General features: G+C 46.5%; 3 protein-coding genes across 3 annotated transcripts; all 3 read right to left on the bottom strand.

Moving 5' to 3' along the window:
* Positions 1-4,905: 4,905 nt before the first annotated feature.
* Positions 4,906-8,381, bottom strand: N7462_001488 (bifunctional cytochrome P450/NADPH--P450 reductase; the record flags this gene model as incomplete). Its single annotated transcript, XM_057073214.1, has 4 exons — positions 4,906-6,924; positions 6,998-7,826; positions 7,884-7,917; positions 7,976-8,381. 4 exons carry the CDS (start codon positions 8,379-8,381, stop codon positions 4,906-4,908), a joined length of 3,288 nt encoding a protein of 1,095 aa, XP_056936855.1.
* A 527-nt stretch (positions 8,382-8,908) lies between these two features.
* Positions 8,909-10,076, bottom strand: N7462_001487 (zinc-binding alcohol dehydrogenase family protein; the record flags this gene model as incomplete). The annotated part of the gene is made up of 2 exons (XM_057073213.1): positions 8,909-9,437; positions 9,502-10,076. The coding sequence occupies 2 exons, from the start codon at positions 10,074-10,076 to the stop codon at positions 8,909-8,911; spliced, it is 1,104 nt and encodes a 367-aa protein (XP_056936854.1).
* A 461-nt stretch (positions 10,077-10,537) lies between these two features.
* On the bottom strand, positions 10,538-12,676 carry N7462_001486 (MDR family MFS transporter; the record flags this gene model as incomplete). Its single annotated transcript, XM_057073212.1, has 9 exons — positions 10,538-10,909; positions 10,968-11,128; positions 11,179-11,682; positions 11,740-11,811; positions 11,876-11,899; positions 11,952-12,126; positions 12,178-12,229; positions 12,280-12,356; positions 12,416-12,676. The coding sequence occupies 9 exons, from the start codon at positions 12,674-12,676 to the stop codon at positions 10,538-10,540; spliced, it is 1,698 nt and encodes a 565-aa protein (XP_056936853.1).
* Between the last annotated feature and the right edge of the window lie 1,129 nt (positions 12,677-13,805).

The raw sequence follows: 13,805 nt of genomic DNA, 5'->3' as shown, positions 1-13,805 counted from the left end.
AATACTTCTTACTAGCACTTCCGGCTTATTATTAGATTTAATATTTATTAAATTATTATAGGCCTCTATATTAGCTAGGTAATCTACTAGATAAGTTACCTCACTATCACGAACTACTACTAAAACCCTATAGTAGAATACTAGTTTTATCTAAGCCTAGGAGAGGTATCTATTATCTCTAGGAAGAAGTCGAAGTAGCTTATTTAACTAGTATAAACCCTATTTCTAAGTAGAGGATCTATTAGGGGAAGGAAGAATTCTAGAAAGATTATATTAATAAATAGTAAAGGTATCCTAGTATAAGATAGTAACGCGTTATAGAAACTATAGTATAAGCCCGATAAACCTAGTATCCTTTATTTCTAGGGAAAATTTAAGGAATTTCTATTAGGGACTTATCTTTATAATATTCTTAGTACTAGTAAGGAGATATTTATAGTAATAGGCCTACTCTATACTATTAAAAGTATAGTAGAGATTCTACAAAGTCTTAGTAATCTCTAGACGAATAGCCTAGAAAAAGGGCTATACTCCTATTTCCCTAGTATTATTATCTACTACTATCTTATCCTAGAAAACCTTCTTAGCCTATAGTAAGATCTTAGAAAGGTTATAGGTATTACCTAATATAGTAGTAGTAGACTAAGAAGAAGTTAGTATAAAACCTAGTAGAAGGCCTAGTAAAACCTATAGTAGAATATATAGTATTCTAGGCGGAATACTAGTAATATAGAATAGATACTTTAGTATCTAAGACGTAGTTAATTAATAGAGAGATATCTATAATTAGGGATAGACTACCTAAAAGCCTAATAGTAGTCTATAAGTAATATATATACTAAAATACTTTAGTATAATCGGTACTATATAGGTAGTACGAAGATAGGGAGGTATAGTAAACGAAATATAGACGATATAATAAAGAAAGGATAGTAATAAGAAATAGAAGAGAGAAGATAGAAGAGTATTAAAATAAAGGATAGTAATATAAGGTAGAGGATATAAATAAAGGAAGCTCTTACTTCTATAGTATAATACTCTTTATTTACTTTACTTATATAAGGATTATAGCCTTAGGATTTAATCTATTTACACTAAATAAGCCTACTAACTATTTAAATCTCCTACTTAGGGGTAAGCGGTTATAGAGGGAGGATAATTTATTATATAATATTATAATATAAAGCTATTCCTAACTTTACGTCTTAGATATTAACTCGATACCTTATCGGTTAGGCTTCGTTATAATAGTCCTACGTCTCCCTAATAAGGATATATAACCTATAAGACCCTAAGGGTTCGGTACCCTTCTATTAGGGATTCGTGAACCTCTCTTCTCTATAGCCTTTACTTATCTCTAATATATAGGGGCTACGTTAGATCGTATATTATAATATAATCTATCGTCTTTGCTTAGTTATATAGGAAAAGTATTAAAGCTTATATATAAATTAAGGATTATAGAGAGATCTATAATAGTAAGAAACAGTGTTTTGCTTTCCTTACTTGACGTTTATCTTCCTACCTAGTCGACAGGCTTTCTACCCTGTACAAGTAGTTATTCTCTAACACCTACTAACTATTTAAATCTCCTACTTAGAGGTAAGCGGTTATAGAGGGAGGATAATTTGTTATATAATATTATAGCGTAAAGCTATTCCTAACTTTACGCCTTAGGTGTTAGTTTAACACCTTACCAGTTAGGCTTTGTTATAATAGCCCTACTTCTCCCTAACATAGATATATAACCTACAAGGCCCTAAGGGTTCGGTACCCTTCCATTAGGGATTCGTGAACCCCTCTTCCCTATAGCCTTGGCTTACCTCTGTTACGTAGAGGCTACGTTAGACCGTATATTGAAATATGATCTATTGTTCTTGCTTTAGTTATATAGGAAAGTGTTGAAGCTTGTATATAAATTAAGGATTATAGAGAGATCCATGATAGCAAGAAACAGTGTTTTGCTTTCCTTACTTGACGTTTATCTTCCTACCTAGTCGACAGGCTTTCTACCCTATACAATTAGTTATTCTCTAACACTAATAAGCTACTCCGCTAGCTTCCTACTAGGCCTTACTTAGCCTAGTTTATAGTATTATCTAGGTTACTTAACTAGTTTAAGTATTTAGATCCTGCTATCTTTAGGATAGAACTAGAGGCCGATAGCGCAGTAGACTAAATATAAGCCTCTAGATAGTAGTCCTACTAGACCGATAGGGTATAAAACTAAGGATAAGCTACTAGGAACTCGACTTACCCTCTTAACTACTAATAGTAAGTAGGAACAGCGATAGCCGCGTATGAGAAGTAGTAGATATCGGAATATAGGAGTAGGAGTAGAAGAGTAGCGTAAAATCGAGATCTAGTAAATTAGATCTACTACTAGCGATAATAACTAGCAACCTAATAATTTAGAACTCAGTAACACGAGCTACTAGGAGAGTATGGAAGCGAGGAAGGGAGTAGGATATATATACGGACTAGTATATATAGGATATAGGAGTTATAATATAGGATACGGAGGTTAGGCGGTAAGATTCTGCTACTATATAACCTTATTATTAATCTATAGATAAGGCCGGTAGTATAGTTCTGCTATATTATTACTCTGTAAGATAAGGCCGGTAGTTTCTCCGCCCGCACGTATAGATAGTGTCAATATAGTTGGATACGGTATCGGCTAGGAAAGCTAGGATCCAATGGAACGAGATGCTCAATATAGTGATGTATTGGGTGACTGAACTATCTAAGTGTATGGGCGGGGAATGTTGAATATCCCCTACCTTGCTGTCTAGCGTGTTACGGCGCTGGGTTCCGAGTATACCCGGGATACCATACAAAACACGTAGCAAATCGAGTATCCCTGTAATATCCTGACGCGCATGGAGATATGTGGGTCTCGCCCGTATTATGCAGTCTTCCTTCTCGACAGATAGTAATACTAGATATTGTATACTAGATTGCTAAGGCTATAGTGTATGGCAGGTACACTCGGCTCCACCGGGATACGTAGGATACCGCGGAGGCGGATCCCTTCTTTCGTTTATTTTTCCTTTATTATTCGATTTTATCTATTCGTTCTAGCGTTATACTAGCCCTTGCTAGCAACTTCTTATACGCACTAGGCTAGCACTAGAAGGCGCAAATCCCTACATGGCACCTTGTATATAGAGGAAGCTCTATCAGGAATAAGATTATTGATTGATTGATAATACGCTACTACTATATATACTATTCTAAAAGAAGTTTAGCCTAGGCGGTAGTAGGTCGGTAGAATCCCCTCCTACTTACAGGGAGGGGAACTTTCATCCTCTTCACTACCCTAGCTAATATTATTCGTTTATCCTTGATTTTGTCTCCACACTATATTTTATCTGTTCGTGTTCAGTACTAACCTAGTGTGTCATTACATTTCAGCACACTCAAAAGCCCGAAGTCGTAGAGCTTCCCGAAAGCGGTTAGAACGATATTATCATAAGTGACAACTCGCCATTTTCTGCGTGTTTTCACCATATGCTTTATTACTTTTCGCCTCTATGCATACGCTCTTCTTGTTGAATAGAGAAATGAATTTTCAGCTCAGTTTATCGCCTATGCCCCTCCGTAAGCATCGCGTCCACGATGTATCCCCCTACAGGTTACATTCCGGCCGGGGGATAATTAGACTGGGGATTACTGATCCGAAAATAAGGAAGAGAGTGCAGATTTATTTGATCAAGAGAGAGAGCGGCAAGTCAACCCTTGCCCTATCAGTAGCGGTATCTAACTCCTCCCATCTAGGATGGCGCTGGCGCTGTGCCGCAGAAAACCCAGAGAACTACGACCCACCGACAAGAGCACTATTAACGGTTATCGGCGACTGCTTGACCGACTTTGCATGTCCGAGGGACCCTTTACAACCTTAGGATTTATTCAGAAGAGACAAAATGGGCCATTCGTAAGTTAGAATGCATATGTCATGACCACTACTTGACCGGTTCGCCCCGCACGGAACTTCTTCTAGGCCTCAACTAAACTTGACTCGGGCTTTAATATATAATATCGAAATCCTGGGATATTAATCAATCCTGATGCATAACGAAGCTTTGTCACCTTTCTGTATCCCTGGCCTCTCACTGATTGGCAATGAAGTGATGTCTCTCCCCGTTAGCTTGCGTCCTACTGCGCTCTAGCTCTCGACTTCTCATCACTCGTGGCTTGATCTATTCCTTAGCCCCCATATGCGCGATAAATTTATGGGCCTAGTACCGCCTTCCAGATACTAATGAACGCCGACTGTACTCGCAAAATACCACGAAATACCGATCCTTAGCAGTGCAGGATTATTGTTTATATAAAGCCTAGCAGGAAAATATTCACTATATTATAAATAGCCAAGGCCGCGAAGTGGAGTGAGCGCTCTGTCACTAATATACGTAAGAATATGTGGTTATTCAGTACTCCGTAGTGCTAGACTCTGTTTATGACATAACTTGAAAGATTACAGTCACTCAGCTATCGCTTTCCCAAGGTGTCATTCCATTTCCGGTAAATAGCATGGCCCTAGAAACTTTAGCACAACCAGTTACTAATCAGTTACAAAGCAGTTCCCCCTGCCTTCAGTATATACTACCTTTACTGTGTACTGCATTCTCTGGTTACTATCCTCACTATATGCTTATTATAATCTAGAATTACGGTATTTATGGTACAGCCCATAGTTAAACTAAATGATTCTCTCTATTAAATATATGTAATGAAATTTTTACGCAAGTATAATAATTGCTGTCTCGACTTACTATCAAGTCCAGAAAGAGAGTTGACCGTGCCTTCGTGATGAACCACCAATTCACAAAACAGAAGGTTATATCCCAGCTTGAATTTTTAAGATGAGTACGGCAGCTTGAGATTGCGTAGAAAGCCTTATTAGTAAACATCGCTTATATATCGATTATTCTTGATCTTCTCCAACCATTTCTGCGCCTCAGTCTCACTCTTCCCTGTCTTTTCTGCCCATATTCTGCGCCATGTCTCTGAGCAACTTCGCCCAAGCCTGGAAGCGCTACCGCACACATATATTCTCCCGTCTTTCTGAAACATCTCCCAAACACGATGACGGAGATGCCAAAGTGCGTCAGGTACATATCGTCTCTCAGACTTTACGGAGGGCCGGGAAAAGCAAGGGATGACTTCCACGACTCCTTCGCGCTCCCATTTCTCAAGTTCAGACTTGTAGATGTAGTCCTTGTCCGGGTGGCGACAGCCAAAGAAAAGGATGGCCGGCCCTAACCTGCGAACACCGGCGTTTTTAATGGTTGCGCGCTCCTGGATGAAGGCTCGCATCGGCGCAATGCCCGTCCCTGCAGCCAGCATTATAATGGGCGTCTCTGGGTCCGCGGGAAGACGAAACGGTACGCTCGTCGGGCGAATAGAGCACAGGACGTGATCTCCGGGCTTACAGGTAGCCAGATAGCTACTGGCCACCCCATGAAAGGTGCCATGACCGCTCATCGCTGGCGATTTGAACAAATCGAACGTGATCCCAGCCACGAGGTTATGCCCGGCCTGTGTGTGACGGTTATTACGAGGATCCAACGGCGTGGTGGAGATGGAGTATTGGCGGGGACTTGACCGCACAAGAAGGTCCAGGTAGACCCCAAACGGGAGGGTAAGTTCAAGGGCTTCTTCAAGAACGTCGATAACGGAGTATCGCTTGTCGAGAAGGGCCTGGTATTGCTCTGCTCCTTGCATTTCCTGCAGCCGTTTTCGGTCATTGTTGTCTTCCTTAGCCCACGAGGCAAGCGTCGCCAGCTGTCGCTTCGTGATGGGTGTAGCGAGCTCCACCTTGCCATGTAAAAACTCCTCAACCGCCATGGGCTGTGATGGAAGGAAATCCTTTTTGCTCCCTTGGATACTCATAACATCGGTCTTGTTGAGTTGGAACCGTGTTAGCACGCGATTAACAATTTCGTCGGAATTTCGGCCTTGGATAACGAGGTAGTCTCCTGATTTATACTCGTATTGGGAGGGCAGCATGATATCAACGTGGTGCTTTGCGGGCCCAATCGAGGTATCGGCCAGCAAATTGTTGGTAATAACGGTGCCCACGACCATTTTCTCACCGCAAGCCACCTGGACATCGTTACTATCATTTAACCGAACGTCGACACCAACGGCGCTGTGGCCAGGATGTAATTCAGTGGCGCCGGACAACGTCATGCAAAGCTGTTCGCTCCATTCTTCCCATGGCCCCATGAGATCCTTCTTAACATCGGCAAAGATTGGATCAACAATGCGTTCAGCGCCCAGCTCAGTCAGCAGTCGATCGACCAGGCGCGGAATTCGAAGAAACGTGCTGGCCCAATCACTGTTTCCAAGTCCGAATACAGCGTATTTGATCCCACGGGGAAGCTCCTTTGACCTGGCTGAGAGATTTTCAATCCAGGCAACAAATATCCTGGCATTGTCAGGGGGTCTCCCATCATACGACGGGGTGATGATCACACAGGGACGATCGGTCGGCAAGTTTTCGGTAGCAGCGTCCAGACTCTGGGTGTCGATCTCAATTCCAAAGTCAACTGCGGCTGCGACCAGGGAATGGGCCAGGCTCTCTGAAGTCCCTGAGTTGCCGCCAAAGAATAGGGAAACGCGCTGCTTTGTGCGTTTCTGTGATGACTGTAGCTTTTCTGGTCGACCTCGACGCTGCGGTGCCGCTTGCGCTGGGTCACTACTCCCCGGGAGTCCCGTCAGGATGCTTCGACCGGGCCGACGGCGTACTTTCATCTTGAACTGCAACGGTTTGATTGATAGGGTGCTTTTGAGCTGGAGCACATATTCAGGATCAGCCTTTTCAATGTGGAATCGTTGCAACACCATCGCCATGTTGATGAGCATTTCTTGAACTGCGAACCCGCTGCCGATACAAGCTCGCAGGCCGTCGCCAAACTGTCAAAGGAAGACACGTCAGCGCACCACGTAGGAATTTGGAATACTTTGATTGACTGAAGTGAAAGCTTACGGCCTTCCAGGAATTCCGAGGAAGCGCCTCGAATCCACCGTTCAACATCCGTTCTGGTCGGAAATCATCTGCGTCTTCCCCCCATATCTTCGGATCGCGGTGAAAGTGCCGCATGAGGCCTGACACCAGCTGGCCCTTCTTGATAAAATACTTACCAGCTAAAGTCGTATCTCGTTTGGCAGTTCGGTTGAATAGGTTGATTGGGCTCATGACCCGCAGTGACTCTTTGATACAGGCATCGAGATACACAAGGCGCGGGAGCATATCCGCGGTGAGGATTTGAGTGCCGACTACTTCATCGACCTCTTGCTGTGCCTTGACCAGCTTCTCCGGGTGATTGCAAAGAAAATAATAAGTGAACCCGAGTGATGCACTAGTCGTTTCATGGCCGGCGCCTAGAAAGGTGACCATCTGAAATTGAACATTCTCGACGCTCAATTTCTCCCCGGACTTCGGATCTACGCCGTTGAGCATCAGATTGAGTACGTCTCTGGCTTCGGGCTGTGGATTGGCGATTCTCTCCTGCACTACCTGATCGCACAGCTCTCTCATCTTGGCGATGTTCTCCTGCCGATGCTGCTCGGATTTGTAATAGAAAGGATTCATGAACGGCGGGCGATTCCCCCTCTTCCCGGATTCAAGCAGCGCCTCCTGGAGTTGCTGAGCAAATGGATGAGGCTGCTCCGAGTAGAACTCATTGAACCGGTACCCGAATCCACAGACCCCGATGGTGTCGAAAGTGAGGCGTGTAAAGTCCTCTGCGGAATCGATCTCATAGTCGGGACCGAACCTGTCCCACTTCAAGATCAACTGGGAGCTGACTTCGAGCCTGCAACGATCAGTAACCGATTAATTGGCAGACAAATCCCCCAAATGTAGGACATACATGTCATCGAACATCTTCCGCAACCCAATTGGCCCTAATTAAAAGCAGGATTAGCTGACTAGAGATGAGATATAGGAGGGTAGTCAACTCACCGAATGCCGGCACCAGGATACGATGTGCTTTCCACCAGTTCTCCTCTTCCAAGCGAGCAGTGAATAGACCATCGCCCATGAAGTCTCGCATGGCCTGCTGAACGCGGTTAGGAGACTTCTGGAACCGATCATCATCCAGCATCTCGCTGAGCAATTCGTGATTTCCGATCAGAATTCGTGGAGCTGTTGTACCCAGATTCAGCTTGAAGATCGGGCCGTACATATCCATCATCTTCCAGTACGACTGCAAGGGGAAACTTGGGTCTACTTCGGGGATATGGCCCAGGAGACCAAAGTAATGCTGAGGCGGGGGCTGGGGAATGGCCACCAGCCTCGACGGGTCGATCTCATCCTTGGAGGATAGTGAAGGCGCAAATGGTTTGACCTGATGCACCGGGCACTCCATTGTGGCTGTTACTGTCACTCTACCTGGGCTGTATGGGTTCAAAAACATCAAGGGCAGTACGAGAATGAAGCTCTCTTTAACTACAGATGATAAGATCGGCGGTGTATAAATGAGTGCAAGGTCCCTCCGGGATTGAGGGACGAACTAGGAACGGAGAGATGATTGAATTTACGGAGTTATTTTCTCTCACACCGAATGAGCATTAGCTTCGCGCCGAAGATAGACGATGCTATTAGACATACCGATGAGTAGCCCTAAACAGGCCGTGATGTACCCTCGTTAATCGCCGAAATCGCCGATCACAGCCGACGTCGTGGGATTGCTAGACCCTTCCATTTATTCTGATCGGGCCTTTCGGTGTTTAGGGATTGATTATAATCATGAATCATATTATTCAGGGATCGGGAAGTGCGGAGATTACATGGAAACTGGAAGGCCAGATCAGTGACCCGGAACAGAAGACAATATCATCCTTAATAGGCAAACTAGCAACAGCATTGGCAAACTCATATTGACAGAAAGATAATCTAAAGCACAGAGTAGACTAGTTTATATCCCGAGAAAGTCTGGTTTCGGATCCTGTCGACGCCCTGAATCACTCCAGACCACCCGCCTGGGAGGGCCTTGATAGGATGCGGGTCGATCAATCCACTATCCAGGAGTTTCTGTACTTCATGAAACGCCTGTGCGCCAAACCTTCGCTCCTCCGGTCTGGCATCTCGTCCATACACACCGTCCAGCGCGACCTTGTGTCCGAAGATGGTCAGCACCATGAGCCACGATGCCTCCACTGTAGGACGACTAGCTGCAATAGCCTCGCGGAAGGGCTCGAGGGCCACATATCGCCCGCCAGCTCGACCAATTGCTCCATAGCAGAGCTGCGTAGTGTCAGCAAGGGAAACACAATCGAGCGCATAAGCGAGAGTGTTGTGAGTGTAGGCCCGAATATCGGCCGCCACAGTGGGACTATGATAGTCGAAGGCCTTTTCAGCACCGAAGCGGGACACGAGGTCGAAATTGGAGGGTGAACATGTCACGATAGGCCGGAGGCCAGCGCTGCATGAAAATCCGGTCTTTGATCAGCGTATTAACTTCCGACTGAAGGGAGGGAGAAACTGACAGCTTCAACAGTTGAATCGCACGGGTCCCAGTGGCAGTACTACCACCAGCAATCAAAACAAAACTCTTCTCCGAGCCCACAGCAAAAGAGCTGGACTTTGCACTGATGTCAAGCGCCCCAGGAACCTGCAACTCCCTGAAGAGACCCAGTACGGCAGTTGCAACACCCGTTCCCAGGCCCGCCGCGTCTTCAAAGCTCATCGCGTCGGGGATTTTCAACAGCAGGTCGGCACAGGCGCCGACATACTCGCTAAACGCACCGATTCTGGGCTGCAACGGGTTCATTCCATGAACCAATCCGGCAACGCGATCGCCGACGGCAAGGTGAGCTGGTGCGTTCTCCCCAAGGGCAACAATAATACCGGAAAAGTCGTAGCCATGGACTGTACCCGCGGCAGCACTGTAATCGAGCATTTTGGCATCGACAGGATTGATGGCAACGGCTGCTGTCTTCACAATGGCCATGTCAGACCCCAGGACGGGGACGAGGACGTCATGCTTGATGACAAGCCTGCTTGGGCCCTGGGCCACAATGGCTGTCTGGAGCCGGGGTAAAGAGGGGGTCACAGAGGGCATGGTAAAGGTCTAGTAATTCAAGAGGGAAAAGGGTGGTTCCTTGAAAAGTTCCTGTTGCGGTATCTATGAGCTTATGTGTGGTTTGTGCCCTTCTTCCGTGACATATTTTAGCCTGCAGGGCTTCGATGCACGGAAGGACAAGTACATCTTTCAAAGTCCCGAGGGAGAATTATAGAAGCTCTTAGCTATTTACCGAAAATAACCGAAACCGAAAGTTTAGCACCGAAAATTAAGCGGCGATTGTTCAGCACCGACTATTCAAGAGTAGACATAGCATGGAGTAAAGAAACACATAGTGGCAATCCAAAGAACAATACCCCCTCCCCCCAAAGCATTCCATATTAGACAATCTATCGTGCTCACGCTTTTCAAACCATCTTGACCTCATCTGAATGTTAAGATACCGTTTATTAAGAAGACCTCTTTTCAGTGTCTAGCCTCAAGAAATAAGGTGAGAGCATCTATGCGTTCGAGACCGTTTCCTTCTTCCGAATATTCTTCCACCCCATTCCCCAGGAGAACAGAAAACAACCACAGGCCATTCCGGTAGTCAGATAGAAAACACGATCAACACTCTTGGCGTAGGCGATCAGGACATTTCCCAGGTCTGTCGCAGAAAGCGTCGATCGGAACCCAGTGGCGCCGGCGTCGATGACACTCTGGGGGTTCACGGACGGGGCATAGTCGAGAATGAGCGTTCTGAGGCTGTTTGTGAAAATCGTGTCTGACAGACTGAGGAAGAGAGCACCTGAAAACGTTTGGCTGAACATGACCAATGCCGTGGCCACGGGGATCTGGGGCGGAGGGAGGACATTTTGCACGGCGATGATGGGCTGTATTCATTGTTAGTGCTAATTGCGAGAGAAACCTGTACCTAGGAATGCCTCTTACCACTTGTAAGCCAAAGCCACGAGCAGCTCCGAGGAGAATCTGGTATCCAATCCATTTACCTGTCGAGGTGCCCGGGGCCAACATGGAGAGCAGGCCGTTGGCAACCGCCATCAGTGAAGCGCTGATAATGATGATGGGTAGGTAGTATCCAACTCTTTCAACTAGACAATTGTCAGCTTGCATGAGCGGGCAGAGGAAGAGGTGCACCCACTAATCTTGCCGGAAATGAGAGCAACAATCAGATGTGACAAGATACTGGGCAGGACATAGACACCACTCATCAGGGGGCTCACTCCTTTGACGCCCTGGAAATAGATCGGGAGATAATATGATGCACAGAAGATTTGACCCATCAAGAACCCATACGACAGGCTACTGGACCAGACAATCCGCCGGCGAATCATGGCGAATGGAATCATGGCCGCATCCCCTTTGCGATAGTCCCAAGCTAGGAAAACAATAAAAGTGGCTCCGGCTCCGCAGAAGAGTCCAATAACTTGAGAACTGTGCCAGCTGAATTCATTCCCACCGTATTGCAAAGCTAGCAGTAATTGGATGGCGGACGGGGCAAAGAGCGCAAACCCGATGAGATCCAGTTTGCCAGGAAGGGTCTTGATGGCCGTCAGGAATGGTGCCTTTTGGATCGGCTCCGGGATGTGGACAAAGGCCAGCATGATCGCAACGACGCCGCCAATTGGGAGGTTGATATAGAAACCTGAGGATGTCAGATATGGCCGAGTGGGTCCAGGTCTGGCCGATTGGCAAAACTTACACCATCGCCATGTGGTATATTCGGTCAGTGCTCCGCCGATCAATGGCCCAGCGGCTAGGCCGACTTGTGAGACTAAAAGGAGGATCAGGATCTATATTTTTTGTCTATTAAGAACAGGAGTCGTGGTGGAACTCACCTCCCATAACAATCCCCAGCATAGCTTGTAGTCATTAGCAGTTATTAGGGAGAAGAGAGGGACGGGGTAGACACACTTGGTCTTCGCGACATGGGGACACACCCAGAGATGATGGTGAAGGCTCCATTCAAGATGCCAGAGGTTCCCAATCCCGCGATAGCTCTTCCCACAATCAACATCTTGGATGAGTTGGAGACGGCACAGATTAGGGAGCCTATCTCGAAAACAAAGAAAAAGCCCATGAATGTCCACTGCAACATGTTCAGTGTGACTACTCGCCATAATCAATCCAGGGCACTGACCTTGGAAGGCAAGTTCATGTAGACCCTCCCGGTTAAAGGCTGAATCGCCGCGCTGTAGATACCATCAGTAGCTGCCTAATTGAGCACGACAAGAGGGCATACCATGCCAGCTGGTAGGCACTTCCATACCAACCCACGTCGGGAAGAGAATGAAATTGACTGGTGATTCGAGGAATAGCCTTGATGCAGAGAGTAAGTTACTGCGTTGGTCTAAATATCCAGCATCGTAGTTTCTCACCGTCACCACGATTGAGGTATCCAGCAGCATAAGAAGTGCCACGAGTGTGACTGCCGTCATGATCGTGAGGAGCTTGAACCCAGTGACCCACTCATGTTCCTGAGCTGTAGGAACAGATTTTGGAGCAGGTTCAGTATCCTCTGCAGTCTCTAGCTTGACGTCTTCGGACGGGGGAGCGCTGGAGAGCTCCCTGTCCTGCTTCTCGTCTGTGGACGGTGATTCGGACGACATTTCCAAGTCACGCAACACTGGCGAGGACATGGGGGTGAATGGTCAGGAGATGACAGTATACGTGCTAAGAACAGACTGGTCTCTCTTATTCTATTCTTATTCTACACCCCTATTGCTTGTCTATTATATCCTCTTGCTTTTTGCTATGTACCGAATTCCTGATTGGCCCGCTTGGTAATGGCTGCGGATTTGAGTGAAACCCGCAACCCCGAACTCCGCAGCCCGCCCTTTTTTTGGATTGTTTCTATCCTTTCTATCCTCCCCCATTCTTCGAATGTTCAGTTGTGGTCTAGGATGGCGATCGAAGTGGATTTATAATCGCTGGAATGGGATTTTGAGGGGTCATACGTCGGATGAGAGCAAGTCTTTCCTGGTCACTGGGAGATATAATTTCTTCGCGGATTGGAATCCCACGCAGGTCCTCCCACTGTTGAGGAGCAGTCTAGTGCACATCTCTCGAATATAATACGTTGCCTTTCCTGAGTGATATAGTCTGATTGATTTGGGTCTATGCCAGCGAGTTTTGCTCCGCCGCTTCATCCATGGCGAAGGGTCGCTCGATATCAAACACACGTCTTGCTGAAGAGTTGAGTGATTTCATCCTTTTTGCAACCTGCAAGGTGAGGTGGACCTTCCCTCCTGCTTGATCCGATTCTTAGAGAATCTCGGCCTGTTCCATGACATAGTGAATGGTTTCGGTTATTCTACAACATTCAAGCGCGTCGGATGTTTGACACCAGCACGCCACATTCCAGAGCTATACTGGATTGTTGTATGACTGCAGGTGATCGATTCAAAGGACTCTTAAAGCGGAACTGACGTACAGTAGCGCCGGAGATAAAAGCAACAAGCACTGCCCTGCTGAATAATGCAGGATTGATTTCATATCGCATCACGAATCCCGCAGTCTGAATCCCGCAGACATCGCCGAGTCAGCCTAAGAGAGCCTGAGAGAGCCTTGCCCTCCGAAAGTCTTTGGCCAATTGGTCATCGGCCGTGGTGCATGATTGCAAAGGGTGTGCCAATATGCCCTAGGCTTTTCAGAAGACTGAAATACCCGAAAGGGTATATGTAAACCACCGACCTGCCCGCCGTTAGCCTCCCAATCAGCAACCGATCGCCGCATTTTCGCCCTCGGCGACAGTCTGCACGCTCAAGG

The sequence above is a fragment of the Penicillium macrosclerotiorum genome, assembly GCF_028827735.1.
Source record: "Penicillium macrosclerotiorum strain IBT 26536 chromosome Unknown utg000002l_segment0_segment0, whole genome shotgun sequence".
Lineage (NCBI taxonomy): Eukaryota > Fungi > Ascomycota > Eurotiomycetes > Eurotiales > Aspergillaceae > Penicillium > Penicillium macrosclerotiorum.
The sequence above is the reverse complement of the archived record's forward strand: the minus strand, read 5'-3'. Positions and strand labels throughout refer to the sequence as shown.